At 47.3% G+C, this 26,230-nt stretch overlaps 1 protein-coding gene across 1 annotated transcript in view; it reads left to right on the top strand.

The window, feature by feature from the left end:
- The first annotated feature begins 2,293 nt into the window (after positions 1–2,293).
- Positions 2,294–26,230, top strand: part of SH3RF3 (SH3 domain containing ring finger 3) — a 389,906-nt gene continuing 365,969 nt past the window's right edge. Inside the window, exon 1 of the mRNA XM_043604761.1 lies at positions 2,294–4,780. Within this exon, the coding sequence (XP_043460696.1) occupies positions 4,208–4,780 (573 nt within the window). The 5' untranslated portion in view covers positions 2,294–4,207. The remainder of the gene's footprint in view (positions 4,781–26,230) is intronic.

The raw sequence follows: 26,230 nt of genomic DNA, 5'->3' as shown, positions 1-26,230 counted from the left end.
TTAGCTCTCAACCAGCAAAGCCTGAGCCACATCCCTACACCCTGGCTGAAAAAACAAATATCTGACTTTCACCAAGTGGATAATCGCCCAAATCTAAGAAGGAGTTCAGATCTTGGGCAGCCAGAAACCTGACATACAGTGACCCATCCTGTTTCCTCTGAGCTTTCTCTCCTTTGGACAGACACCTTCTCTTCCTTCATCCTAAATTTATGGGTGAGGCCTCTAGATCCAATTACCACCTGCCATTAATATTTGGTTCCCAGAATTGAAAGTTATTCTGCAAATGAGGTCTGACAAGCCCAAGGCACGATGGGATTATTTCTTTCCATATTCCATCCTTTAACTTCCATTAATACATCATAAGATTTCATTACTTTTCTAGGCGGTCATACTACACTGATGACTCATGTTGGCTCATATTATGCTTGTGGTTGACTCAATTCCCAAGATCTTTTCCTGTGAGTGGCTGTTAAGCCAGGTCTTCTCAATCATTTACTTATATAATTGCCTTATTGAACATGTGCACATTTAACTGAGTAATATAACACTGTATTTGTAATACTTCAACTATTTAGTTCACACCCTTAAATTCCTTTACACTGTAGTACATTTTACTTGGCTACTTCAATCACAAACTGCAAACTGGTGGCCTATGGGCCAATTTGGCCATGCATTCATTTTGTTTGGCTAATATAGTGGTTTTTTGAGAACTTATTTTGTTGCCAACAGTTGAACATCAGGAGATCTCCCATAAAAAGCAGGCCTTCCAACTTCTCTTGAAAAGTAGAAATATCTGGCAATACTAGGCCCTTGTTTCCTCGAGGCAATGTGTGATTGGCTGGAGCCGAGGAGCAGCTATGCACTTTGCAAGGTGCAGACCCCACCATGCTCTATCGCTTCATCCACTTCATGCCGCTTCATGAATTTCCATGCCCTGTGCAGCCTCTAAGTACATTTGGGATTGCAACCTGTTTGCTGTGGGAGTTGGTTAAGGCAGAAGCTGAAGAGGTAGAGTGGAAATAGAGGAGGTCTGAGAAAGGTGGGGCTCAATGGCCCTGTGCTTGCTCTTGTGTGGTCTCCATAGAGAGGGAAGCTGAGGACAGAGGGGTGGCTTTGGGCCCCTGGCACATGTGTCTGTGGTCTGTCTGGCATGCCACTTGTTCTGGAAATTTTCACCTCTCCTTCTGTGTGACTCCTGAGGGTGCTGCCAGGTTTTAGATGATCCTGCTCCTGTGGCCAGCACACATTGGTCCAGAAAGTGACCACTTGGGCCAAGCTAGACGGTAGGGTTTTAAAACTTCCAGCCCCTGATAGCATCAGATGAGGATCTTTGGTGAGTGGCTGAAGCCATTGGATGAAATGCTTCTGGAGCTTTGACAGGGTCTCCTATCCTGTGGGTTGGGAAGTGGAGGCAGCTGGTACAAGAGAGGGAAGGAGCATGTCATCATACAGAGAAGTGTGAAGAGCAAGACACACTGTGGGACTTCTGCAGTAAGCTGGCCTAGCTCTTAGCCTGGGGTCCTGTGAGGTGCTCCTAATTCTCAGTCTACCCTGCTCATTTAAACCTGGCTTCATTTCTATTGTTTGCTACCAAATGCACCTGGGGCATTTGAGTACAGGTGGCTCCTGCTCTCTGCAAACCCTTCTAGTGTCTGAGGGCTCCCCGTCTTGTTCCCCCTTGTGTCCTGTGTCCATGCCACCTGCTTTTGTTTTTTTTTTTTAATTTTTTTAACGTTTATTTATTTTTGAGACAGAGAGAGACAGAGCATGAACAGGGGAGGGGCAGAGAGAGAGGGAGACACAGAATCGGAAGCAGGCTCCAGGCTCTGAGCCATCAGCCCAGAGCCCGATGCGGGGCTCGAACTCACGGACTGCAAGATCGTGACCTGAGCTGAAGTCGGACGCTTAACCGACTGAGCCACCCAGGTGCCCCGACCCCTGCTTTTGAATCAAGCATTCTGGGTCCTCTTGAAAATTCCCCTTTGTTGTTCCTGAGGGAGGGTCAAAACATGAAGGCCGTTCTGTGCACTGTGACCTGCCCTCTGGCCTCCTGGGCAGTCTGCTCCCAGGTTCCTGTTAGCCAGGTGCTCAGAGATGCTGTCCACCTCACAAAGTTGCCAGTGCTCATGTGAATAATACATACTGAAATCCACACCACTGAGAGACATCCACAAAGCAGGTCGCAAAGTTTCTAGGAACTGGCGACCTGGTATGAGCTCAGGATACCCGGAACGGAGATGTTAAGATGTGTGGTGTTTAAAACACCACTAGGTGATGATTCTGAGACCTTTATTTTATTAATTCCACAAATATTTATTGAGCACCCACTGTGTACCAAGAAATGCTCCAGGCACTGGGGCTATTATAATGGAAAAATATGTAGTTGATCAAGAATTTATATTCCAATGGAATGTGATCTTAGTAGGTATTAAGTTCTGGAAACACAAAAATTAACAAAATTCAGCGTCAATGGTTTCATAACTATAAACCTTATCTCCCTCGCATGTAAAATGAAATTAAAATAATTATCTCACAGGGCCCTTTAGAGGATTAAATAAAATAATGCATAGACTCGTTCTTGGCATTTAAGCCTCAACAAATATTACATTCTCCCTAAAAAGTCAAAAAAGGTACACTTAATTTCACAAACCACAGGTTAGCCTGACTGATGGGCGAGCCCTCAGCGCCTATTCTGATGTTAGCTTCGGCAAGAACTATCTGGCTATGTGAGAGCTTCCAGCTCAGGATCCATGGTTTGTGCTGGCCCTGGGAGAGATGGGGGACACAGCGCGCTGGGAACCCAAAGCGGCCACGAGGGGGCAGCGCACTGCAGGGAATCTTCCCGGTCGACCCCAGCCCACCGCCAAACTTCCCTGCTGCTCCCGGTCCTCCGTACGTACTTCCGTTGCTCTGACGCTCCCAGAAGCCGGGGCGTCGGGAGGGAGAGCGCGAATTCCCCTTCCTCTGCGTCTCCCGAGGAGAAATTGGAGCGGGGTTCGCGAGACTGCGCCGCAGTGGGCGCGGCGCGGAGCCGGGTGCCCTGCGCGAGGGTGTGGGTCCGGCGGGCAGCGGCGCCAGCCTCGGACTAGCGACTCCGGGGAGGGCGGGCTGCCTCCGGGAGGAGTCTGAGCCGCCCCGGGGCGCCTCAGCCAACCCGAGCGCCTTCCTCTGCTGCTTGGCGGGGCGTCCCCGCACCCACACCCGCAGCTCCGGGCTTGTCACTTCTGCGCCGCCTGGGAAGGGGACCGGACCGGGAGCGCTCCGGGGAGTCGTCAAAGAGGATGCCTGGGTGTTGGCTCCGTTCCTAAGCTGCTTGCCGGCGCTGGCGAGGAAGGCAGTCGGGATAACACCGCCCAAACTTTCCTTCGCGCAGCGTCGGGAGGAAACCTCCCTCTCTGAGGTTCGCGGAGAGCCAGAAGGAAGACTCGGAGCTCCCGGAGGGGACGGGGCCGAGCCTGCGCAGGAGGGCGCGCTCGGAGTTCTTGGGAGCCCTAGACGTGCCCTAAAGGACAGGACTAGTTGTTGGCGTGCGCCCTAGTCTAAGGGAGGTCCGGCGGACGCAGCGTCTCCACTCCTGCGCCCCTCACTGACCGTGGCCTCTGCGCGCTCCCTGCGCACGTGCTCGCGGCCGGGGACGAGGAAGGTCCGGAGGAACCCGCTGGGGGCAGGGATTCGCGGGCAGGCCCAGGGCGCATGGAGGCGCCGCGGGGGCGGTGCGGCTCACCAGCTGTGCGGGGGAGCGCGCACGCTGCGCCCAGGCCTCCCCGGGGACCCGACCGGCCGCTCCCCGCACTTCCTGCCGCCCGGCTCCGGGCAGCGGGCGGTCACTCCGATTGCAGTGCCCGCTGAGTGTCGTGCCTGGCGGTGTCCCTGGACCCCCCGCGCGGGGCGGTGTGGGCAAGCGGCGGGACAGGTGTAGCTCGCAGCCGCGGGCGCCGCGTTCCGAAGGACTGGGTGGGCTCGGCTGGAGGGGAGTTGGCTCCCGGGGCCCAGAACTCCGGTCTTTGCCGCGCAGGCCAGTCGGTGCGCTACTTTGCATCGCCGCGGCCGGAGCCTCGGGCCGCCAGTCGGGGTGAAGGAAGTCCTGGCGGAGCCCCGTTCCTCGGCGGCCGCCCAGGCGCGATCCTGATGCCCGCTGCCTGCGGCGGGCCCCGCTCCGGCCCCGGGACCTAGGCAGCTGCGCGCGGCCGCCGCCGGCGCCTCCCCCATGCTGCTCGGAGCGTCCTGGCTGTGCGCGTCCAAGGCGGCCGCCGCTGCTGCGCAGAGCGAGGGCGACGACGACAGGCCGGGTGAGCGGCGGCGGCGGCGGGCGGCGGCCACGGCCGCGGCGGCGGGCGAGGACATGGACGAGTCGTCGCTGCTGGACCTGCTGGAGTGCTCAGTGTGCCTGGAGCGGCTGGACACCACGGCCAAGGTGCTGCCGTGTCAGCACACCTTCTGCCGCCGCTGTCTGGAGAGCATCGTGTGCTCGCGCCACGAGCTGCGCTGCCCTGAGTGCCGCATCCTGGTCGGCTGCGGCGTGGACGAGCTGCCCGCCAACATCCTGCTGGTGCGCCTGCTGGACGGCATTCGCCAGCGGCCCCGCGCTGGTGCCAGCCCCGGCGGAAGCCCGCCCGCGCGCCCCGGCCCCGGCTCAGGGGCGGCCTCCGCGCTCGCGGGTGGAGGGGGCAGCGCGGCGGGCAGCGCCCCGGGCTCCCCGGTGTTTCTCTCTGCCGCGGCGGGCAGCGCCACCGCCAGCCTGCGTGAGCTAGCGACCGGCAGGAGTGCGCCCGTGGCAAAGGTGGGTATCTGCTTCGTGGTGTGGCGCCACAGTGTGTGTGTGGGGGGGGGGGGGGAGGGGCCCGCGTGAGTATAGAGGGCAGTGATGAAGGGCAGGGGACACCAGAGGTGGCCTCACAGTGGCCTTCGCCTTGCTCTTCTTTCTCTACCTTGTTTCCCTCCAGGGACTCTGTGAGTGTAACCCTTCAAGTCCTACTTGCCAACTCTTAGACACCCCCCCCTCCCCAATCGTTCTCCCTCCCCTCTGGACCACTTGTCCGCACCAATGGTCCATCCATCCTCTCTCTTTGGAATCCCTTTTCGCACCACCTGCACTTGCTCTGTGACAGCATGCTGTCCTAGGGAACCTCGCCACCTGTTCATAAGTGGTGACACCTCATCCTCCCCCAGGGTGGGCACACCTTCCTGTCCCCTGCTAACCTCTAGTCCCTCCAGTCCCTCTGCTGGCAGGGCCTGTTCCCCCCCCCCCCTTTAACTTTGCTGGGCCCTCCCATCTCCCCAGAAACAGTCTTCTTACCCTGGACCCCCAGACTGGCCTTCTGCACACCCTCTGCAGGCCCCTAAAGTTAGTGCTTAGTGGTTCCTGTGTTCTGGCCATGCATACCTGTCTGGCAAGGGGGGATTGGACAGAGGGAATTGTGTGACTGGGGTTGGAGGAACATCAGTTACAAACTTCAGGTAATGGGAGGGAAGTTAACCTGGAAATGGAAGACATGTTTGGCCCAGCCCTTCTTGGACTTGGTCTGCCGGGAAACCCTGGTCCTCTCTTGGGCTCTTAGGCACAGTTGCATTCCCAGGTGGGACATTATTTGAGGTTTTATTTTTTTTCCGACTACATCGTACAGCATTTTTCACTGTTTCTATTTTAGTGAAAGATTTTATCTTGGGGCTTCAGTGATTTGGTTTCAGAAGCTACTTAGAAGGTGTTATTTCACACGCTCTGCTACTATTATTTTTATGGAGGCAGGAGGATAGCTATGGGATGCTGGTTTAAGTGAGAAGCAAGATATTCATGTTTTGTATTTTCTTTAAATATAGAAAAATACCATTTAAAGGTAAAAAACCACATTGTTGATCTATTCCAATTATCATTCATTTTAGAAAACACAACCTTATTTCTCTACTTTTGACCATTTAAGAAGCTGGTGGCTCATAAGTCATTGAAATAATTCTTCCAATATGTATGACGCCAGGAAACTAGGAGAATTCTAACCATCTGAATTAGTACTACAACATCTTTGAGGTTAGGAATTTAAGCCCTTGGATGTTGAGCTTTAGAGGTAAATGCCGTACTTTGCCAAACTGTGTTTCTCCTATGGATCAGGAAGAATGGGCATTCAAGAATAGTCAAGGAATGTTTATACCTGGGATCACTGCTGGACAGTAGTTAAGTAGTTTTTCTTTGGTTTTAATTGTGATTAAATATAGTTATGAGTGTGCTTGTTCCACATTTTCAAACTTTTCCTTCCTGTCCTTGCTGTTTTCATCTAAGGTATTATATTGAAAGGTCTGTTTGCAGAATGGGCAGGTTACCCTCCTCCTGCTAAGAGAACTAAATGATTTTTGGAATGATGTTTCTAGTTAAACACTAGGACATTTTTTGATGGGCCAATATTTACAGATGTCTTCCCAACTCATTTTTATGTGAACTGTGTTTGATCAGGAGGTTAGGAGGTAACTTCTGACATTTGAAAGGCCAGAGGCAGCTCCTGGAACTCTGTGGCATTTGTAGCATTAAAAAAATTGTCAAAGAGGTTGAGCTTATAACTTTCAGCAATGACAGTAACAGGGAGTTAATTTTTTGTTGGCTGGGTTTTGGGGGTTTTGGTGGGCTTTATTTATAGGAATATGTAGTAATCAGACTGATGATGGTTTTCTGAGCTTCAGGAAACTTTAGAACACTGCATCTTTCTTTTTGTTGCGTTAACTGAGTGTAATCCTCACCCCTTTCTTCACAGGCCCACGTCATAAGGACTAAGTTTGGGTTTCAGGAAGAGTCTGAATGAAATCCAGTCTTATATTTTATCATTTTCAGAGAATGGATGTGGAGATCATAGTATCTTCTGGCTTTTTACCCACTGATGTTTAAGTCAACGGGAGTCTTCTTGGGCAGCCAGAAGTCCTGCATATAGTGTTTCACTTTAAACAACCCTATACATTTGGCAGGCAAAGACTTCAGCTAAAAATTACTTGCAAGTAGGCTTTTGGTACTTTACTGTCTATTGGAATTACTTTGACTCCTCGTAGCAAGGCTAAATGCTGGATGTTGCTTAAGAGATGGACACTTAGGTTATTATTCAGCAAAGACCATATATGCCTTAGTAGCAGGCTGACTGTAAATAAAAGACAGTCTCCAAGTTTCCTAGTGAGAAGCTCCTCAAACCTTTTGGGCCAACTGGGATATGTAAACATTGTAGATATGCAGATAAACAAATGTCTGCTTAAATTGTGTATTTACATACAGTTAGACGTTGAGAATACATCACGTATAAACCGGATTAACTCTTGTTTGGTTCTCCTTGGAGTTCATGAAACAATTTTCCACATTCTTCACCTACATCTTTTTTGTCCGGGTTTTGGTTATCAGTAGGATCACTTGGAATCCTCTAGCCTGGTTAGCAGAACCTCCTCGCTCTGCTTACACCTGAGCCATTTGAGATGAAGCATTTAGGAATCAGGTAATTATGCTACCCCTGGACATTTTATACCAGGTTACAAGTACCTGCTGCCTAAGGTTAGGACTCATGGTTTCTTTATTTGCCTGTTGGCAAATACTTGTTATGTGTTGCTTCTTAAAGTGATCTTTGAGAAGTCCTGTTTTAACAGAAGTGTCCAACTACTGCAATTGCTCAATGTGTGCTAAGTTTCTTGGCCTAACTTGTTTCTGCTTTGTATTTACAGTTGTGTGAGATGACCCCTGTAATACCCCCAGTTAGCATTCATTCAGGTGTTTCAGGGAAACGTGTTTTCCTAAAAGGGTTTTGCAGTTCCAAATTGAGTAATTTAAAGAGTACTTTTTAATATGCTTTCATAAGAACCCAAATGTGAGACAATTCCAATTTTTTGAGTGATTTCTTTTTGGGGGGGACCCCCTTGCCTTATATTTGGGCACACACAGAATTTACTGTGGACCTATACTGTGCCAATCACCATTCCAGGTGAACCAGACCAGAATGGGCTCCCCCTTCTCTCTCTCTCTCTCTTTTTTTTTTTTTTTTGATGGGGAGAAGGGAAAGGGAGAGGAGAGGGAGAGAGAGAGGATCTTAAGCATGCTCCATGCCCAGTGGGCGGAACTGATGTGGGGCTTGTTGTAGGGCTCTACTGTGGGGCTTGATCTCATGACTATGAGATCATGACTTGAACAGAAATCAAGAGTCAGTTGCTTAACCAACTGAGCCACCCAGGTGCCCTGAGAATGGGCTCTTTTTACAGAGCTGACATGAAGGGATTAGAAACCAGTCTGCCCTCTCCTCTCAGGAGGGTCCTGAGGGCACTGGATCAGTATTGATCCACAACTCTATGAAGGTGAAGAGGAAGAGCATTTTCACAAATTAGAGAACTGTAGAAAATTTGGGTAATGCTTTTGATGATATAAAACATAGGCGTTAGGAGCTGATTTGTCTGTATTGTATATCTTGAAGTACTTCGGGATATGTTTAAATTGGAATTCTGTATCTCTCAGCCAGTGTGACTGAGACCCTGTAGTAGGAAAAGCCTAATAAACTGGAGAATCATACAAGTGATATCTATTAAACATTTTATTTTAAAAACATATATATGTGTTCATCATTTTTTTGGATGCAGGGCTAAGGACTTGTCTTTGAGTTCTGAGATGACTTAAACCATAGCCACAGTTTACTTTTTGTTATTTTCAAACGGAGAACAAAGAGACTTTCTAAGAATTCTGAGTGGAGTGGAGCACCTTCTAGATTTTAAGTAATTCCCACTTAATGTTGTATGGTTTTGTTTACGCCCAATTTGATGATTTTAAAGTGGTCCGTCTTTGGTGAGTGTTTCTGAGTCACTGTGTTTTTCCAAGCAGTGACTTCCTTTGTGCAAAACGTCTTTTGTTTGTATAACATTTTGTTATCAGTACGCTTGCATAAACATAGTTAGGACTCAAGACCATGAATTCCAGGTAAGCACAAACCTCCCTGGGCAAGAGTGAGGGCCTGGACCAGCAGGGGGCCAAGCTGAGCCTTCCAAGGAGTTGGGTGTCTTTGGCCGTCCTATGGAGGAGATGGGGAGTTAACCAGTCCAGCTGGTCAGCTCTCTGGAGGCCAATTCAGAGAGTGTCTGTGGTATCTGGAAGCAAGTCAGCGTGTTCTTTAGTTGTTAGCATTTGGGCAGCTTATGCTTGAGATTTTCTATTTGAACAATTACTGAGTGCCTACCATGTGCTGGGCACTTTGGCATATGTCATTTATAGAAAGTTCTCCATGATCCTGTGAGGTGTGGTGGGTGGCATAATTAATGAAGAGGGATTGATATAATGGGCAAAATGGCCAAGTCAGAGAGCCAGGAAGTGTTGGATTCAGGATACGTTCTCAGGCTCCATTCCTTTCTGTTCTGCTCGGCTGTATCATTGGGCTTTTGTTGTTTGGTTTTGGAAGTAATAAGGATTCCAGAGGAAAAGTCCCAGTGCCTGGAGGCCCTCACAAAAAAGCCAGACAGCTCACAGGACAGCAGACAAGTGGTTGACTTGTGGTCCCCGTGGTGACAAGTGCAGACACCAGCCTTTGGAGACATGACAGATGAGTCACAGTGAAGTCCTTTTCGGGCCTGTTTTCAGCAGGCCGCTGGGTGTGGAAACAGCACCCCTGAGACTTACAGCAGTGTCGTGTTTCAGTTTGTGGCCAGTTAGTGAATATTCTAAAGTTACCATTCATTGAGTACCTGCTGTGTGCCAGGCGTTCACTGAGTGTCTGTGCATTCCTGGGGTTGAGTCAGGCGATTGAAGTGCATCTCACCTGTTCTGTACTAGAGCTCAGCGAGGTAGCCAGTTACAGAGATGGGGAAGCAGAAGTGCCAAGATTTCCTTGCTCAGAGACACACAGTGAATGGGAGCATACTAGAAAGGTGAGCTTTGGACTGACGGGCTAACCGCTTCATGGTTAGAGGAGTCCTCTGGCTCTGTAACAGACCCAGTTAATTAGAGACCATGGTCTCAAACTTAAGTAGCACTCACTTCTTAGATCCATCTGCTGCCTGGCTGCAAATGCTCTTCCAGTTTGAGGCTGTCATCTTATAAACCCAGGCTCTGGGTCTTATGGGCAGTTAATAGGAACTGTGCAGAGTGGTGTGTGGTCCTGAGGAAAGAACATCATATCAGAACATCACAGACAGCCCTATGTAAATGACATAAACAGTAAATCTGGAATCTGAGTGGTTTGTAATGGCCATCTGGGTGGCCCCGTTCTCTCCTTAGGGATGCAGAATCATCCATCCTTCTGCTCTGCCGCCATGTTGGTCCCATCCCAGCACTTTCCCCTCTCTGCAAACTGGGTCTCAAGATAGTTACAGTGGCCTCAGGCATCATATCCTCACAACAAGACTTAATAACATAAAGGAGGGTTTCTTCCCCTTATGTTTGCTCTAGAGCACTCTCACACACTTCCAGCATTGCATCCCGGGCTGGTGCCTAGGCCAGCCACAGCTCAGCCAGGAGCATGGCACACAGGATCAGCTTCTCCTCCTGGGACTGAGGCCCACTGCATTCCCTGTGCATGTGGCTGCAGACAGGGCAGATCCCTGGGCTTCATGGAGTCCTGTGAGGAAGAAGGACAGGGGTAGAGCACAGGGGTGGGGAGCCCTGGCACAGGAGGATTTATCCTGCATTCCTCACTTTCTCACCATGTGCCTCTGGGCAAAGGTTTAGCTTTTCTGAGCCTTCTTATTAGTGAGAGGATCCTGTCTGCTTTATCAGATAAATAAGATGATGTGCCTGCAGTGCCTAGCACACATAATTGGCTGTCATTTCAGTGCCTGCTACTGATACAAAAACCTTAAAATTATGTATCATCAATGAGGCACACTTCACAAGGCCCACTTCCTGATAATAGATTCTTTTTATATGGTATCCTAAGTGTGTGTGTGTGTGTGTGTGTGTGTGTGTGTGTCTGATATGATGCTATGCCTTCAGATTCAAAGTTGGCCTGTCACCATGACTGGATTGTTGAGCATTGGTGGGCGTCTAAGCCAAGTGCTTGAATCTGTTTGTTTCACCTTTTAAATTGCTTCTAAGTTTTATCTTTGTTATCACAGGTCGTGTTCCTGATCCTTACAAGCTTCATGAAAGTGAAAAGAAGAAAAAACCCAAACTATAATCTGTTTTAGGAAAGGTGGCAGGGGAGAATAATCCCACCCAGTTGCAGATATAGCTGGTTGGCAGGCTCTCCTGAAAACCGAGCACACCTCCTTAATCTGTAGGACACAATAGCTTGTCTACAACTGCCTGGAATTAGGCTGCTCGGTGCGGTTGAGCTGAGCAGAATCATATCCAATTGTTCCTTCGTTCCGGCTGTTGAGAGCCTGCTTGCTTGCCGGAGCATGACGAAATCGGGTCTCAATTATGCACTTGTTTCAAGTGTGTATTTCAGTTCAATCTGTATTTAATCTCGATTTTTTGCAGTTAACACGCTCTTTTTAGAGGTACCTTTTTGAAAGAAAACATCGGCAAAATTTAGTTAGGGGGAAATGCTCTCTATAGCACCAGTCTTCAGAGGCCAAGGTCAGTTTTTATCAGATTTGCCTTGCTCGGAAGATCTTCGTATTTGATGAATTAGAAATGCATGCTCCATGGGTATCCTATTGGAATTCTAATTAACCTTAAAAGAATAAGGTGTCAGGCTGAAGGTGTTGGCAATGGTGAATGGTTTAAACATTGTGCTAGCACGCTACCGCTACCGTGTGGGGCTCCCTTTTCCCACTGAGTGGAACTTAGAATAAAAAAGCATATAAAGTAGTAGCACAATTTGGATTCTGCTCACAGATGGCTGCCTTTTTGGGCCCTTGATGGCTTATGGGTATTTAGAGATGCAGTTGCCCTTTGGGAGACCTGAAAGAGCATCTGAGAGGAGTTGCTTTGGTGGGTTGTTTCGCTCCTCTGGCACACATGTTTATGTTGTTAACGGATACGATGGTTATCTGCAAACAGGAAGATATTATGATATTTGCATTTCTGCTTAATGGAATGTGTGTGTAATGCTCATGTGAATTTATATGAGTTTAAATGAATTAGGATTTGCTACAGGAATTCAGGTCAATAGAAGTGGTGAGAGATTTTAAGAACACACTGGCACCAGGAGCAGATGTAACTGTTCTGGAGCCCAGAGCTTGTTCTCAACAGTGCTCAGATGGAAGGAGGCCTCCAGCAGCAATGGGGGTTCGTGGCAAGGCTGTCACAGTAGTTCAAGAAATAGGAGAATGTGCATTCTCTCCCCCATTACTGAACACTTTTTTGAGCACCTACTATGTACCAGGCACTACAGTAATACTTGGGGTAAAAAACTGTATTGATGGTCAGAAAGTTGCACAGAATTTGCTTTCATCTCACCGGCAAATGGAACACCAAGCTCATTTTCAAAACAGCACAGGAACCTTGGCACCAACAGCTACTGTGCCTTCTTAGATGGATAAACCCCCAAGACTGCAGCATCACCCTATCCCTAATGGTTGAGAAATTTCTAAGAAATATTTACTGTTTATGGATAAACCATTGAATTCCTTAACTCTTTATAATTGTACTTTGAATTGTGCATAACTGAAAAACCACACCTATTTCCCCTTCCTAAGAGTGGCAAAAGGTAACTAAAGCCAGATGTGTTTGTGCGAGATGAAGTGTGCAGGGCATCAAGAATGGCACAGGCACACAGCCTTTGCTAAGTCACATCACCTTAAAACAGATAACCAGTGAGACTCTCTTTATTTACTAACTTCATGATGCCTGTGGGTTAATTTTGTCACTAGCAGTGATTGTATGGACCAAGTTTGTAGTCTACAGATGTGAAGAATGAAAGGTAGATGCTTCCAAAGAAGAGACAGCTCTTCTTTTGCTGAGAAGCAGTGGCCTTGTGCCTTCTGTGGCTGCATTTTGTATTTTATGGTTCTTATAGATTTGGAAATTTATCTGGAGTTGCCATCTGACAAATTAAGCTTTGGCATATGCTCTGTGAAGCAGTTTTTCTGGAGTTAACATCTTGAATGAGGTGACAGAGCTTGGATTCTGAGGAGGACTTGTACCCCTGTGGTCGGACCTTACCAGGGGGGACACAACTTCAGATATCAGTAGGCTGTTTGACAGTGGATTGAAACTCTTCAGTTTTGTATGGAGCCCTTCACCAGAGACAGTGGGCCCCTTCCTGGACACGTGACCCTGGAGCTGATGAGGGGCTAGGCAGCAGGGGCAGCACCATCCGTATTGGATGTATGTGATGTGCATTCATGGGCTGATGGAAGCTGTTTGTTTCAAATACGGTGGCTCCGAAGAAACAGAGTACTTTATTGACCAGAGATAGTGACCCATACAATGTTAAAACTCAGATGACAAGGCAGAGGTAAAGAGTACAGGCCGGAGGAAGGCTTTCCATTTAAAGCCAGGCCAGGCCTCCCCACTGCTGCCCTTCCAGTACAGTGTCCTCTCTAAGGGCCCGGAGCCAATGTGCGTGATGCATGATGCTCTGTCCCGGCATCAGCCACTGCTGCCTATTTCAATTTGTTCCTTGTGAACCACTGTTCTGTTCAAGGTCCTTTTCCATACTGACGTTCTTCCATTTTCCACAAATTTCAGCAATTTCTTGCAAATTAAAAAATTTCTGTTTTAATTTAAATGTTGTGGGACATAGAATTTTGTTCATTGTTCCAGCAAAAGGCATATGCACTGTACATGGGATTAATAGCCTGTCCGTGAAGTGTGGTTGATATTAATTGTAGCATTTTCTCTGTGTCTCCAAGCTAATCAGTGAATCAGATTTAACCACCCAGTGCCTATAGTCTGGCCCCTGGTGTACCAGTTTCCCACCTAATGCCTTATTTGTTGTAACAACCTCATGGGCTTAGAAACCTTTTCTTATATAACTCTGAGCTGTCTATCTGAGGTTTTTTACAAACTGAACAACCCCTAAAATAGCCCTGACAGCCAGGCCCTCTGTGGGTGGTCCTGGGGGCCAAGGGGACTTCAAATGCTCCCTGCCCAGAGGAAACTGGGGAATCGGGTGGCTTCTGGGTTGGTGTGGGCAGTTTACATGTCCATATGGAAGGGATTGCTCTATGCGAGGTGGTGATCCAGGTCTCAGATAACTTCATCCGGGTGAAAAGCTGTCCATCAGCAATCCAACCTACTGAAGCCCAAACCTCTGCACACCCTATCTTTTGTCTCTTCCATATATTTTCTGATTCCATTTTTATTTCCTCAAGCTGTTTTCAGTGTTCTTTCTTCACTGTTCCTTTCTGTGGGCTGCGTGTTTTCCTGACAATTACTGCTTTGTTGGCCCTTTAAAGTTTGGATCATCTGGCTTCCCAGAGGCAACAGTTAGTCATGGTGTCTCTGTTCCTCTTCCTCTGGCTTTGTTAGTGATTAACAGGTTCTCCTCAACACTGAAATGGCTCAAAGGTGGGACATGAATGCCTTTCAGCCTTTGGCACTTGCCTTCCTTCCTGAATGCTTGGGACCAGATGTGGATCTGATCCTCGGGCTGCAGAGATCACTAGTGTGCATCCTGACAGGTTCTTTACAGGTGCATACAGAAACCTGCTGTGGATTTAGGGTGCTGGTCCCAGGAACATTTGGGGATGTCCGTGCATCTTGGGAGGAGGGTTAGGCTTCTAAGTCAGCATCTCTCCAGAGACAGCAAAATGCTCATTTGCTCAGCTCTGGGGAATGGGACTCCTGAAAGCATCCGTGGGAGGTCAGACCTGGAGAGAGAGAGAGGAGAGTTCACAGGGGCCATGCAGGCCGAGAGGAGACATCCAGAGCAGTTGTTGCAGCTCAGCAAGGTAGGAGCTCCTCTTCTTCTGTGCCTCCAGGCCACTATGGCTCTCAGGTGTGCTCATGCTGAGGACAAGGGTGTCCTGTTCTGTGTAGGGTTGGTGCCTGGGATCGAGGACACCTTCTTTTTGATTGCTTCACCATCACATGGTGTTCTGTTGACAGCAGTTTTGCCTCTGGATGAACAGACACGTTTTGGTGTCCACAGTGGGGAATGTTCCTGGCCATGCTCTGTGGGGCACACCCAACGAGGTCATGCCACCCTGAGAGGTGGCCTCATGTAGCGGGCTGGAAGCTTCTCTCTTTGAGACTCCCAAAGTAGCACGCACATACCTTCCCTGCTTTTACCTGGAAAAGCCACATGGGGAACTTTCTCTGCCTTGTCACCTCTGCCTCCTGGGCCCTGCCAGGTCTTTCTTGAGTTCCTGGGGTTTCTCAGATGTGTTCCCTAAGGGCACCTCTGGTGTCTTGCTCTGGCCTCCTATAGGGTCCCCACCCCACTGCTGCCTCGTGGGAAAGCTGCTGCTTGCTAGGTGGTATATTCCAGCCCACTGTGCTGAATTGCCAGCCTGTTCCAAGTCCCCTCTGGGTGGACTCTTGTACCTTCAGACTCGGTAACCTGTGTATCCCTATTTCTTTGCTAGCTGCCCCCTTCCCTTCCACGCCCTTCCTGCTGTGTGCTTTCCAACAACAGGTGTTTATCTGAGGTCTTGTGTTATCTTCTTAAAAACTTACATGAATGTTATTCTAGAATATGCTTCCTCTGATTTTCATATAAAACCATGGAGTTTTCGCCTCAGGCTTAGAATCAAATGGGTTTCCTGTGACCTTTACAGCCCTGGCCCACCCCAGCTTGCTCCATAGGTTCTGCAGCTCATCAGACACAGCTGTGGGGGGCTGGATGCCATTGAGCAGAGTGGAGTATACTGGCTTACCACAGCAGGAGAGGGCTGCCGCACAAAGGGCTTCTCTGAAGATGAGTGGGCAATCTCCCCCCTCACCTGACTGACAGTGGTGTCCCCTGAAGGAGGGTTTAGATGTGACTTTTGTTGTGGGCTTGTCCTATTTTCAGAAGCCCCCCTTCCTTTTGTATATGAAGAACTGTCTATGTCCTCATTACACCACATGGAGCATGGCCTTCATTCTGGAGTGTGGTCTGGCTACAGTTTATTTTCCAATAGTTGGTGTTTGGCCTTACCTGAGAAGTAATCGTGGATCGTTGCTGAGTGAAGGACGTGCCGTGGCTTGTCAGCAACTGTGAGGGAAAGGTGGCTGTCATTTGGGAATGCTTTCACTTTATAGATGTAAGTGGGAAATCTTCTGTCAGGTTGAGGAATTTTCAAGTGTGTCTGTTTTCAAGGTGACAATTGTCATGTTGTCAGATGCAGCAAGGAGGTGTTACAATGGAGTGTCGAGGACTCAGAGGTGGCATCCTGGCTGGTGGAGAATGGCCTGGTATGGCAGAGCAGGAGAAAGTGCCACAGGAGTGGTCGTGTTCTCGGTGGGGACAAAGAGGGGGGGAGCACACCATGATGGCTGTAGGATGTCCCAGGCAGTGCTTGGTGGTGATGTTGATGTTTATTTTAGTGATTCCTTCTATGAGGTCAAGGTGTCCACTAAAAAAAATTGGCAGTTAGAAGGAGTCTTATTTGGAAACAAATTTAAATCAAAGTGAGTCAACTTAAAGAACCTCATTAAGTAAATATTGTGACAATGAGGCATGGATGACTGTAGTTTGGATAAAAACTGCCTCAAGTCACAGAATAAGCAGACTTTGTTTTCCTGGAGCATCTTGATGTTTACCTTTTCCACCCCTAGTTTTCTTTGAGTCTCTGGGGCCCGGGCAGCAGATTTATAAGATGGAGAAGGTTGGGTGAGGTGAATATGGGAGACAGGGACAGCATTTGATGCTTGGAAGCCAACTTTTGGAAAGATTGTTTAAAATTGTTTTTCAACTCAAATAGCAAGTGTGAGCAGCTTAGTCTTTGGGGTTTATTTTGGGCTGAAATATAAATGGGGCAGGGAGGGTAAAGAGTGCCATGCGTCCCTGGGATCCTCATGCTTGCTGAGCTGGGGGTCCAAGCTGGCCATCTTTACGCCCATCTGCTGCGTGTGGCACCTACCTGGCACAGAGTCCTCTCCATGCCCATTTGTACCACTCAGGCACCACACTGGTACCCAAATTTGGCAAAGTGTGACCATAGGAGAAAGTGACACAGGATTCAGAACCAAGAGATACGCAAGGTAAAGGAAATGGTCAAAACAGGCTCTCCTACCATCCTTATTCCTGGAGCTGCAGGGCTCACCTCAGGGCAGACAGCTCTCTGCACTCTGGTTCTCAGTATCAGACTCACAGGTCACATTCTGGGTTCATGGCAGGACTGTCTGAGTAAGCTCATGATGGATGCTGAGCCCAGAGGGCCTGACCTAATATTGTTGTCTTATAGGGGTTGGGATCCTTTTTGATTTGCCTTAATCAGCTCTGTCTGGGTCACCAAGTTTTGTCATTACTTTCTCAGAAGGCACAGTTAACTTCATTTCTGCTTCTCAGAGGGCACCAAACCCAGCTCCTCTTACACTGGGCCAGCTCCCTTGTGGCCATACTCCCTGCTGCTGCTCTTGCCAGTCTGCTTGTGCCCGTGGCTGAAACAACTATCCCTACATGCTGTTTTGTCGTCACAGCTCCCTTGACTCTTCCTTGGGGCCAGGTTCTAGGTCCTGTGGTCTTGTTTCTGCCTGACCCACAGCTCCATGGCCCTGTAGCCCATGCCTGCTCTCTCATCTGTGCACAGCCAGGTCTCTCCTCCCATTTTCTCTGTGCTTACACAAGACCCAGCACCTTCTTTGTCATTGATTGAAGGTAGTCCATCCCTGAAGGACTGACACCCCTTCCTCCATCCTTGTCCTTTGGACACTATGGAGAAGCCTGTCATCACATTGTCCATGTATGCTTCCTTATGTGTCCTCTCCCTACCGTGATGTTCTGGGGGCTGTCCTATGCTACTCCTCTTCATCTCCCTGGTGCTGACCACACGTTACTGAGGGACCCTTTGCACTTCTCCAAGCCACGTTTTTCTATGTTCTCATTGCATGTCCAGAGCTCTTCTAGAATTTATTCTCTGGTTATTTTTTAGGTCTTGAGTTTTTTCACCCATGCAGATGTTCATCAGGGTTCATCATAACTTGATCAGGGTCAGGACCACATCTTGCATTGAGTCTGAACCCCCTGTGTAGGAGCGGGACTTCAGTAGTGGTCTTGGTGTTGGGTCGTTGGTTCTTGTGTGGTACTAGATGGCAATGCTTCTGAAAGAAAAGCCATGAAAGAATAGAGGAGCAGTGGAGGGCTGCACAGGGCCATGGGCAGGCCTGGAGCCTTGAGACCAAGGTGTCTGGACTCGTTCTCCTCCCCACATATCTTAGCAGCATGCTGGTGAACCAGCCATTGGGCATGTGATGTGACCCATGTGCTGCAGGGTCCTCATCTGTATGGTGGGGACCAAGAAGAGCATCTAGCACCTCGAAGGACTGTAAGCTGAATGAGTTCATACCTGAAACATTTGAAGACAAGGACTAGCGGTATGGTAGGAATTTAATAAATGTGGGCTGTCATTACTATTAGTATTCTTGAGCTTTGAGTTTTCATAATAAAAAGTGATAGAATGGGTGAATCCCCAACAAAGTTGGGCTGGGACCCTAAGGAAGGACATGGGGGACATGGGTTGGGGGACGCTGCAGAGTCTACATTTATGTATCTTTTCTGCAATCCTTTCTTTCCAAAATTTTAGATATCCCTTTTGTCTAGTTCTAGATTATCCACCAGTGTCAGACATTTTAGGGTGTTCAAGGTAAAGTAATGTTCTTGTTAGCTGCCATTTCTCACATTCCCACCACCACCACCACCTGGATGCTCCCACAGCCACCAGCCCCTGAGAAGAGGGATCCAGAGGCCATGCTCATGCAGAGGAGTTGGTGGCTGCAGGGCAGAAGATGGGTCCTGCTGTGTGCTTAGCCTCTGACGTCTGTCTGAGCCCTGGACAAGCCATGCATGTCTCCATAGGAGCTTCACTGTGGCCTTTTGAGGGTCACACGTTGGCTGGTAGCCTTTATAAGTGAGTAGGAGACCCAGCATTTCCCTCCCTGTCTCTCAGGAGGTCTTGGGGGGCTGTGTCTTCTCTCAAGCCTTCTATGGCTCAGGGCCTCTGCTGCCACAGAATTAATTCACTTCCCACGGTCCTGCTGGATGCTCTGTGGAGAATCTCCCGAAAGGCATTGACCCGAGGGTTTATTGAGGATAATGGGCACTGAGAGGCTTCATGAAACCTCACTGCCAGCCCCATCATGCAGAGCAGCCTTCTGTGTTTACAGTCCTTGATGCCACCATCCTCCCTGTCAGAGCTTCCCTGATCCCTCTGCCATCCTCCGTGTTCCAGAGAGCCCTCTGCCCTGCCTGCTCCCCACCTTCCCCTCTAGTCTCAATGGCCTGTTAAGTAAGCCCTGCTAGTGGTTAATGCTTTATCTCCTCTCCTCTTGGTGCCTTCCCTGGGGCCTCACCTCCAATTCAATGGCCTCTGGGGCTTTATCCTCAGCAAAAACTCTTCCCTCCCTCACAGCTATTCAGACAAGCTCTTCCCCTCTCTGTCTCTATTCCTTCTCCCCTGCCCCCCAGCCCCCATAACCCTGTGAGTCACAGAATGAGTTTTCTTTTTCTTCTAAGGAGAGAGATGTTGGCTGGCACCTTCCTAGAGGTGCCTGGGAGCAATGGCAAGAATACCTGTTTCTTGGAATCACAACTGCCAGTGGCTACTGGGAGTTTGTTAGAAGGGAATAAACGTGGGGAGACTGTGCTGCGCACTCTGAGAGTACATCAGCATGACCCGAACACCTCTCAGGCCAATATTGGATCTGTGCATTGACAAGCAGCCTCACTGTCACTAGGGCCAAGTGAAGGCAGTTCCTGAATGGCCACTTCCATGTGCTGTTGGCACAGTACACACACACTAGATCTGTGTGTATTTATTGTTTCCATCTGCTGCTTGGTCAACAAGTTTGATAAGAAGCCAACACTTGAATGAATTATCTCAGAGCACTAAATGGGATTCTAAACATAGTGTTATAAATGGTCCATGAAAAGATGCCTCCTCAATTATTCAAAAGGGACACATCAAGGTCTCATGGCTTATCATTGATTCCAGGTCTTTCAAAATGATTTATTTGTTAATTGTCTATCAAGTGACCTTTCTAGTTCTTTTTTTTTTTTTTTTTTTTTTTTTTTTTTTGCTTCTGGGTGTCAGGGCACTTGGTTTAGTAATTTGAATCTCTCTTGTAAGTATACAGAAGTTAATCACCAGCTGTTTAGGTAAAATGTCTGAAACTTGAGCCAGACCTGTTCATTTCTTACTCGATAACTAATACGTGTCAACATACATGAATACATGTATATGTACATGTGTAAACGTTAACATATAAAAACTGTACATACAGAGCCTAAATGTCCATCAACTGACAAATGGATAAAGAAATTGTGGTTTATATACACAATGGAATACTATGTGGTAATGAGAAAGAATGAAATATGGCCTTTTGTAGCAACGTGGATGGAACTGGAGAGTGTTATGCTAAATGAAATAAGTCATACAGAGAAAGTCATACAGAGAAAACATATGTTTTCACTCTTATGTGGATCCTGAGAAACTTAACATAAGTCCATGGGGGAGGGGAAGAAAAAAAAAAGGTTAGAGAGGGAGAGAGCCAAAGCATAAGAGACTCTTAAAAACTGAGAACAAACTGAGGGTAGATGGGGGGGTGGGAGGGAGAGGGGGGTGGGTGATGGGTATTGAGGAGGGCACCTTTTGGGATGAGCACTGGGTGTTGTATGGAAACCAATTTGACAATAAATTTCATATTAAATAAAAACGGTGCATACACATTTATACTTTTTTTAAAATTATGCATTTAAAATTATTAATTTGATTGGCAATTCATCCCTTTGAATGAAAGTTTGGGACTAGCTGACTTCTGATCTTTAGGTTTGCTTAAGATCACTTGGCCCCTCAAAATATATTGTATAATGAAAAAGGTCATCTGGATGGATTGTTGTTGGTGACTGTGGGAGTCAAGGTGAGGAAAGAGCCCCAACATGCTGTGTGGCCTAGCCAGGTCTTGTGTGTATCTTCTCCTGCCCTCCTGTTGTGTGTGGCCACTGAGGGTGGGATCCTTTGTCTGCCACCTGCTTGCTGTAGGACTTAGGCACAATGCTTACCTTGAAGAGTACCCATTTCTCTTCTGTTTGTGCCCCTGTGTAGAGTGTGCCTGGGGTGGACAGGGAGGTGCGGCTGTGCCCAGGGTGAGGTCAGAGCACCATCAGTGGTCATAGTGTTACTGTGCCAGAACTCACTAGGAAGCCAATATAGTGTGAGTTCCTTCTGGGATAGTTTTGTCTTTTGGACAAATTGATAAGATGTTATGGCTCAATCTGTGTATAAATTTGTGCACGTGCAGGCTGGTACGTTTGAAAAATGAAAGAAGGGTTGAATAGTTGGCTCTGGGGAATATGATTGCTGACTGGGGCCATTCTGATGAGTAATAGACCCCATTAGATCACAGTAAAATACTCGATGATGTATAATTAAAGATGGCATTAGTCAGGCAGAAACCACAATATTTAAAGATGTGAAAGGGATAATTTTCTAATGCTGAAAAGTACATTCATGACTTAAGAAGAGCATAATGTGGATGTATTCGAATCATGAAGTTACTAAGACTTGGTTATAGACAGGCTGCTTGTTTGTCAGGACAGCTGGTATCTCAAATACTTGTAGTTACAGTGACCATAGTGTTTAAAAAAAGTGAATTAATAGCTTGTGGAATAGTTCTGATTGGTGATTTTAGCAAAAGAAAAAGTTCTGGTTTTTGTTCTTAGTGGTATAGGCAGAGCCCATGTAAGCTTTGGGTTTGAGCTTCCTCCTTCTCTCCTTTCTCTCATTTACTCATTTGTTCTTTTCTTAATCCAAAAACTTTGCTGGGGCATCAGGCACAGGCCAGACACTGGGCCTCACAGGCTCTGGGGAGAGCAGCAAGCCCAGCCAAGCTCTGCCTGTGGAGCTCACACTGCAGTGAACAGAAGACACGGGAAAGTGTGACCTGACGTGGGAGTAGCAGCACCCACCTTACTTTATGTAAACTCCTCTAGTCAGACTTTTTGAATATCCTCGGGTCCTGCAGGAATCTATGCTCTTAGCACAGATCCTTTGGCTCTGAGCTGAGATGTTTCTGGCTTGGCTTTGGCTCCCAGTTCCTTTAATCAAGAGTCAAGTGTCTGGCAGACAACTTCAGTTATTAATAACGCTACTATTAATATTCATATTGAAAGTCATTTGCACTTCTAAACCACTTTGCATCTCAAAGGTTACCGCAGTATTTCATAAACCACAAATGAATGTCTTCAAATGAAGGTGGGGGCCTCTCCCACAGTGAGAGGACAACCAGCGTGTCGGGGCACAGGGAGAGGAGAAGCCACAGGTGAGCTCATTTGTTCAAATGAGCAAGTGCTGCTAAGCCACTCAGTGCCTATCTCTGTGCCAGGTGTGCTCCTTGGCCTGTGTTCCTGTCCTCTGCAGTCTGGTGGGCGGAGGACTGTACAGCATGTCACAGGTTCCATGTGGCACCTGTGTATGTTGGGCACAGTTCCACATGCTGGTGACATCACAGACAGCAAGATAAAGTCTCTGACCCCCTGATCTTCCAATTGGTTGGTGTTATGGGAGTGCTATCCAGGGACTGACTAAAATGCTAATTGAAAAATCTCAGATACAGTGGAGATGTTTGGTAATGCAGGTATTCCTGTACTCTAATTGGATTAACTGAGATTTAACAAAATCATAAGTTCTCTTTGCAGTTGATAGATGGTTTTGTAAAATCCCATTGAAAGATGGAAACAATCCTTTAAAAAATACTGCAGCTGTGTTCCTTTGTCGATCCAGTAGTTCTCCATTTGGGCTACGTGTTGAAATCCCTTGGGGAACTTGCCCAAACACTGAAGTGTGGGCCCAGCCCAGATGTCCTGATATGATTGGTCTGGGCACAGCCTGCATCAGTTTGGCTTGTCAAAGGTCCCCAGATGATGCTGATGTCAGGGTTGATCAGTACTGGTCTAAACCACAGAAGGCCTGGAAAAGTTTCCTGGAAGGCCATTCCCAACCTACAGAGAAGTGTAAAAGACTGTAAGAGCAAAGAACTGGAGAATCCTGCCAGATCTGTGCTGTAAGGATGAGCAGTTGGACCAGGCCAGGTGAAGAGGGAGGAAGGGTGTTCCAGCAGAGGGAACAGCAGGCATGGTGGCCTAGAGTCCTAAGGTGGTTGGAGCAAATGGGGAACTGAAAGGAAGTGGTTGGGGGCACAGTGGGGTCATGGGATCAGCTTGAGATAAGGTTGGAGGTGAATGTGGAAGCCCATGCTGGGGATTTTGGTCTTGACATGATGGCAATTAGAGCCATTTTACTTATGAGCCTAGCATTCTTCTGCTCATTAATTCACTTAAAAAGTAATTCTTTAGAAAACTAATTTTGTGCAGAAGCAATGAATTCAACTCGTTAATTCACTAAGTGAACTAGGTACTCTGATTGCCTGCATTTTGTAGATGGGGAAAGTGAGGCCCAGAGAAGTTGAACACCTGGTCACACTGCTGGTGGGTGGGGGCTGGAGTCTGAACCCAGGCAGACTCTGGCTTTTGCTCTGGGATGTGCATTCTTATTGGATTCGTGCCATAAGCCTCATTTCACAGAGCAGGAAACCAAGGTGTGAGCTGGAATTAGAATCAGTTCTGATTGCCTCCAAGTTTGTATTATTTTTTCCTTACCAGCTACCTGGACTGCGGGGAAATTAAAATATTTTGTGCTATATTTTACCATATTGTACAAACATGCATACAAATATGTAAAGATGCAAGTCAGTGGGAGAATTTCATAGCTGAATACAAAGAGCATGTATAAAAAGAGGAATAATGGGGGAGGGGATGGGAACAGGAAGATTCTATCTTTTCTGTTGCTGAAATGCTGGTGAAGGTCAGCCATGCTTTTAGGGCTCAGTGCAGGAAGAGGCTTTCAAAGGGATATACCTGCCTTGTATTTGGGGAGGTGGAGTCCTTGCCTTCTTGCTATGTTTGAATTGTTCTTGATTCACACAGTGAAATGAACATTATGGAAAATGTGTACATAGTGACCTACAGTGAGGTGTGGATACTGTCTTTTTGTTCAATTTTCTTGCAAAGGTAGCTTCTCTCTACCATCTGAGTCTCCTCCTCTCTGGATTGAGTGTTAGAATCAGTCCCAGATGTTTGTGGGGCTCCACATTTGTGGCCATGGAGACAGACTGAATACAGAATTTTTTTCTCCTGGACATCTGCGCTTACATGTCTCAAAAACATTTACAGAAAGCTAATGGATTAACATGTGTTCAAATAAAGTCTTTTGATGGCTTGAATTCTTAACTTCATACTACAAAACAGTGCTGTCCATAGAAAAAAATGTGAGCCACATGTGTAATTTGAAATTTTCTAGCAGTCACATTACAAAAGGTGAAAAGCAGATGAAATTAGTTTTAAAACTGTATCTTATTTAACCCACTATGTCCAAAAGATTGGCATGCAAGCGTTAACCGCTATACATATGATTAATGAGATATTTCACATTCTTTTTTCAAAGCTTTGTTTGAAGCCTGGTGTTTATTTCACACTTACAGCACATCTTAATTCTGACCCACCCCCTTTCAAGTGCTCAGTAGCCACACGTGGCTGGTGGCACTGTGTCGGACAGCTGGGCTTGAAGAGCTTTGAACACTCCAGGTACCATAATAGAGGTTCTGATGCCGACATGCCTTTTTCTGACTCTAACCGATTTGTACCCATATAATGTACTTTCAGAGGGTTTATAGGCAACAATCTGAAGTTTCTTCTGATACTTGAATTGTTGTAGTGATAGAATCTGCAAACTACTGCAGGAATTTTTGGGTTGAAGCTAATGTAATAACAGCCTGGAGAGCTTATAAAAGGCACACTGAGAAATTGCTCTGAAACCCAGAATGTGCACATTTTTCAGACCCAGCTGATTATTTAAATTTCCCAACAGGAAGTTATTACTTCTCTGACATGTCTCCTCATCAGCAGTCTCTTTTCAGTGGTCTTGATGGACATGGAGTCTAATTTTGTTTTTCTTCCGGCCCCTTTTGGGGGGAGTGGAGTTCAGTGTCTTGATTTACATTCCTTCATAGAAAGAGTGCTCAGGGTTTTAGGATTAAGTGATTACAAAGCTGTCACCTGCCAGCCTGTCCATTTTCTGGGGTGACAGGCAGTAGCATACGAGCAGGTGGATATTTTTCCCTTCTCCATCAACCTGTTATATCTTTATGGTTTTGGGGAATGTGTGTGGGGGTGGCCTGCACTTTCCCTGTGCATTTGTCAGATCCTTCATGCAGTGCTTTTGTTAGCTGACATGCACAGTGCATTGAGTAAATAATTCTGGGCTCATATTTCAAGTGAGGAACAAGTGTATAATAGCCTTGTTCTGGGGACCTGATGTGCCAACAGTGGCATTATAGCATTTAGAATGAAAGCTTGAATAATGGAAACTGTGGAATGTTTCAGAGTTCACTACATGGAAATTGGATTTTTGCATTTTTTTATTTATATTGTATATTATCATATTTCTGTTTAAGGCTGTGGGGATTATCATTCTCTTTAAATGGCATTACCTAATAAAGAGTTAGCATTGCATTGGAAATTCAGTTAATGGATTCCATCTGGAGTGGGCATGGGTGGGAACCTGGGGTGTCCCCTAGTGTCCTCACTAGGCTGGTGCGGTGTGCTGTTCACTCTCCCCCATGGAGCAGCCTGTCAGAGTTTTGTTGCCCATAGTTGAAACACCTTGTCCTTCAAACAAGAAGAGTAAATCTTAGCACACCTTCCCCTTCCCTCCAGTAGAGTCCCTGGGTGCCGTGTTTAAAGCTTCCATTTCTGGAATGAAATCTTCCCTGGTAAAGGTAGCCCTGAAACCTAAAGCCACTGATGCGATGATTGCAGCTGAGTCTGAGCCCCTCTGGGAAGCAGATTCCGATAGGAAGAAATGGACCTGGTCCATAGACAGTAACTGTGAAGCTTTTGTTGTGAAGCCTGTTCCCAGCAGAGCAAAACACAGTGTTGGGGCAAATATTTCACTAGAACTAACCTCGGTCAAAATGTGTGCATGATAGCATTAGCCCTCAACTTTGCCTGTGGGTGAGGTTGAGGGGCACATTCCTTTTGATAAGAGAAATTAAATCCATCCTCAAAGGTATTGTGGGTGTTTATGCAGTAACTGAGAAAGCATTACTGAAAGCTGAATTGTATGTTTTTTCTCTATCTTCTCAGTGATTTTTTAATTTGTGTTTTGTTGGACAGATCGGCTCTGTTGAGAAGGAGATAAGGGGGGTTATTAA

Source organism: Prionailurus bengalensis, chromosome A3, assembly GCF_016509475.1.
Source record: "Prionailurus bengalensis isolate Pbe53 chromosome A3, Fcat_Pben_1.1_paternal_pri, whole genome shotgun sequence".
Taxonomy (NCBI): Eukaryota; Metazoa; Chordata; class Mammalia; order Carnivora; family Felidae; genus Prionailurus; species Prionailurus bengalensis.
This window is presented reverse-complemented; position numbering and strand designations above follow the sequence as displayed.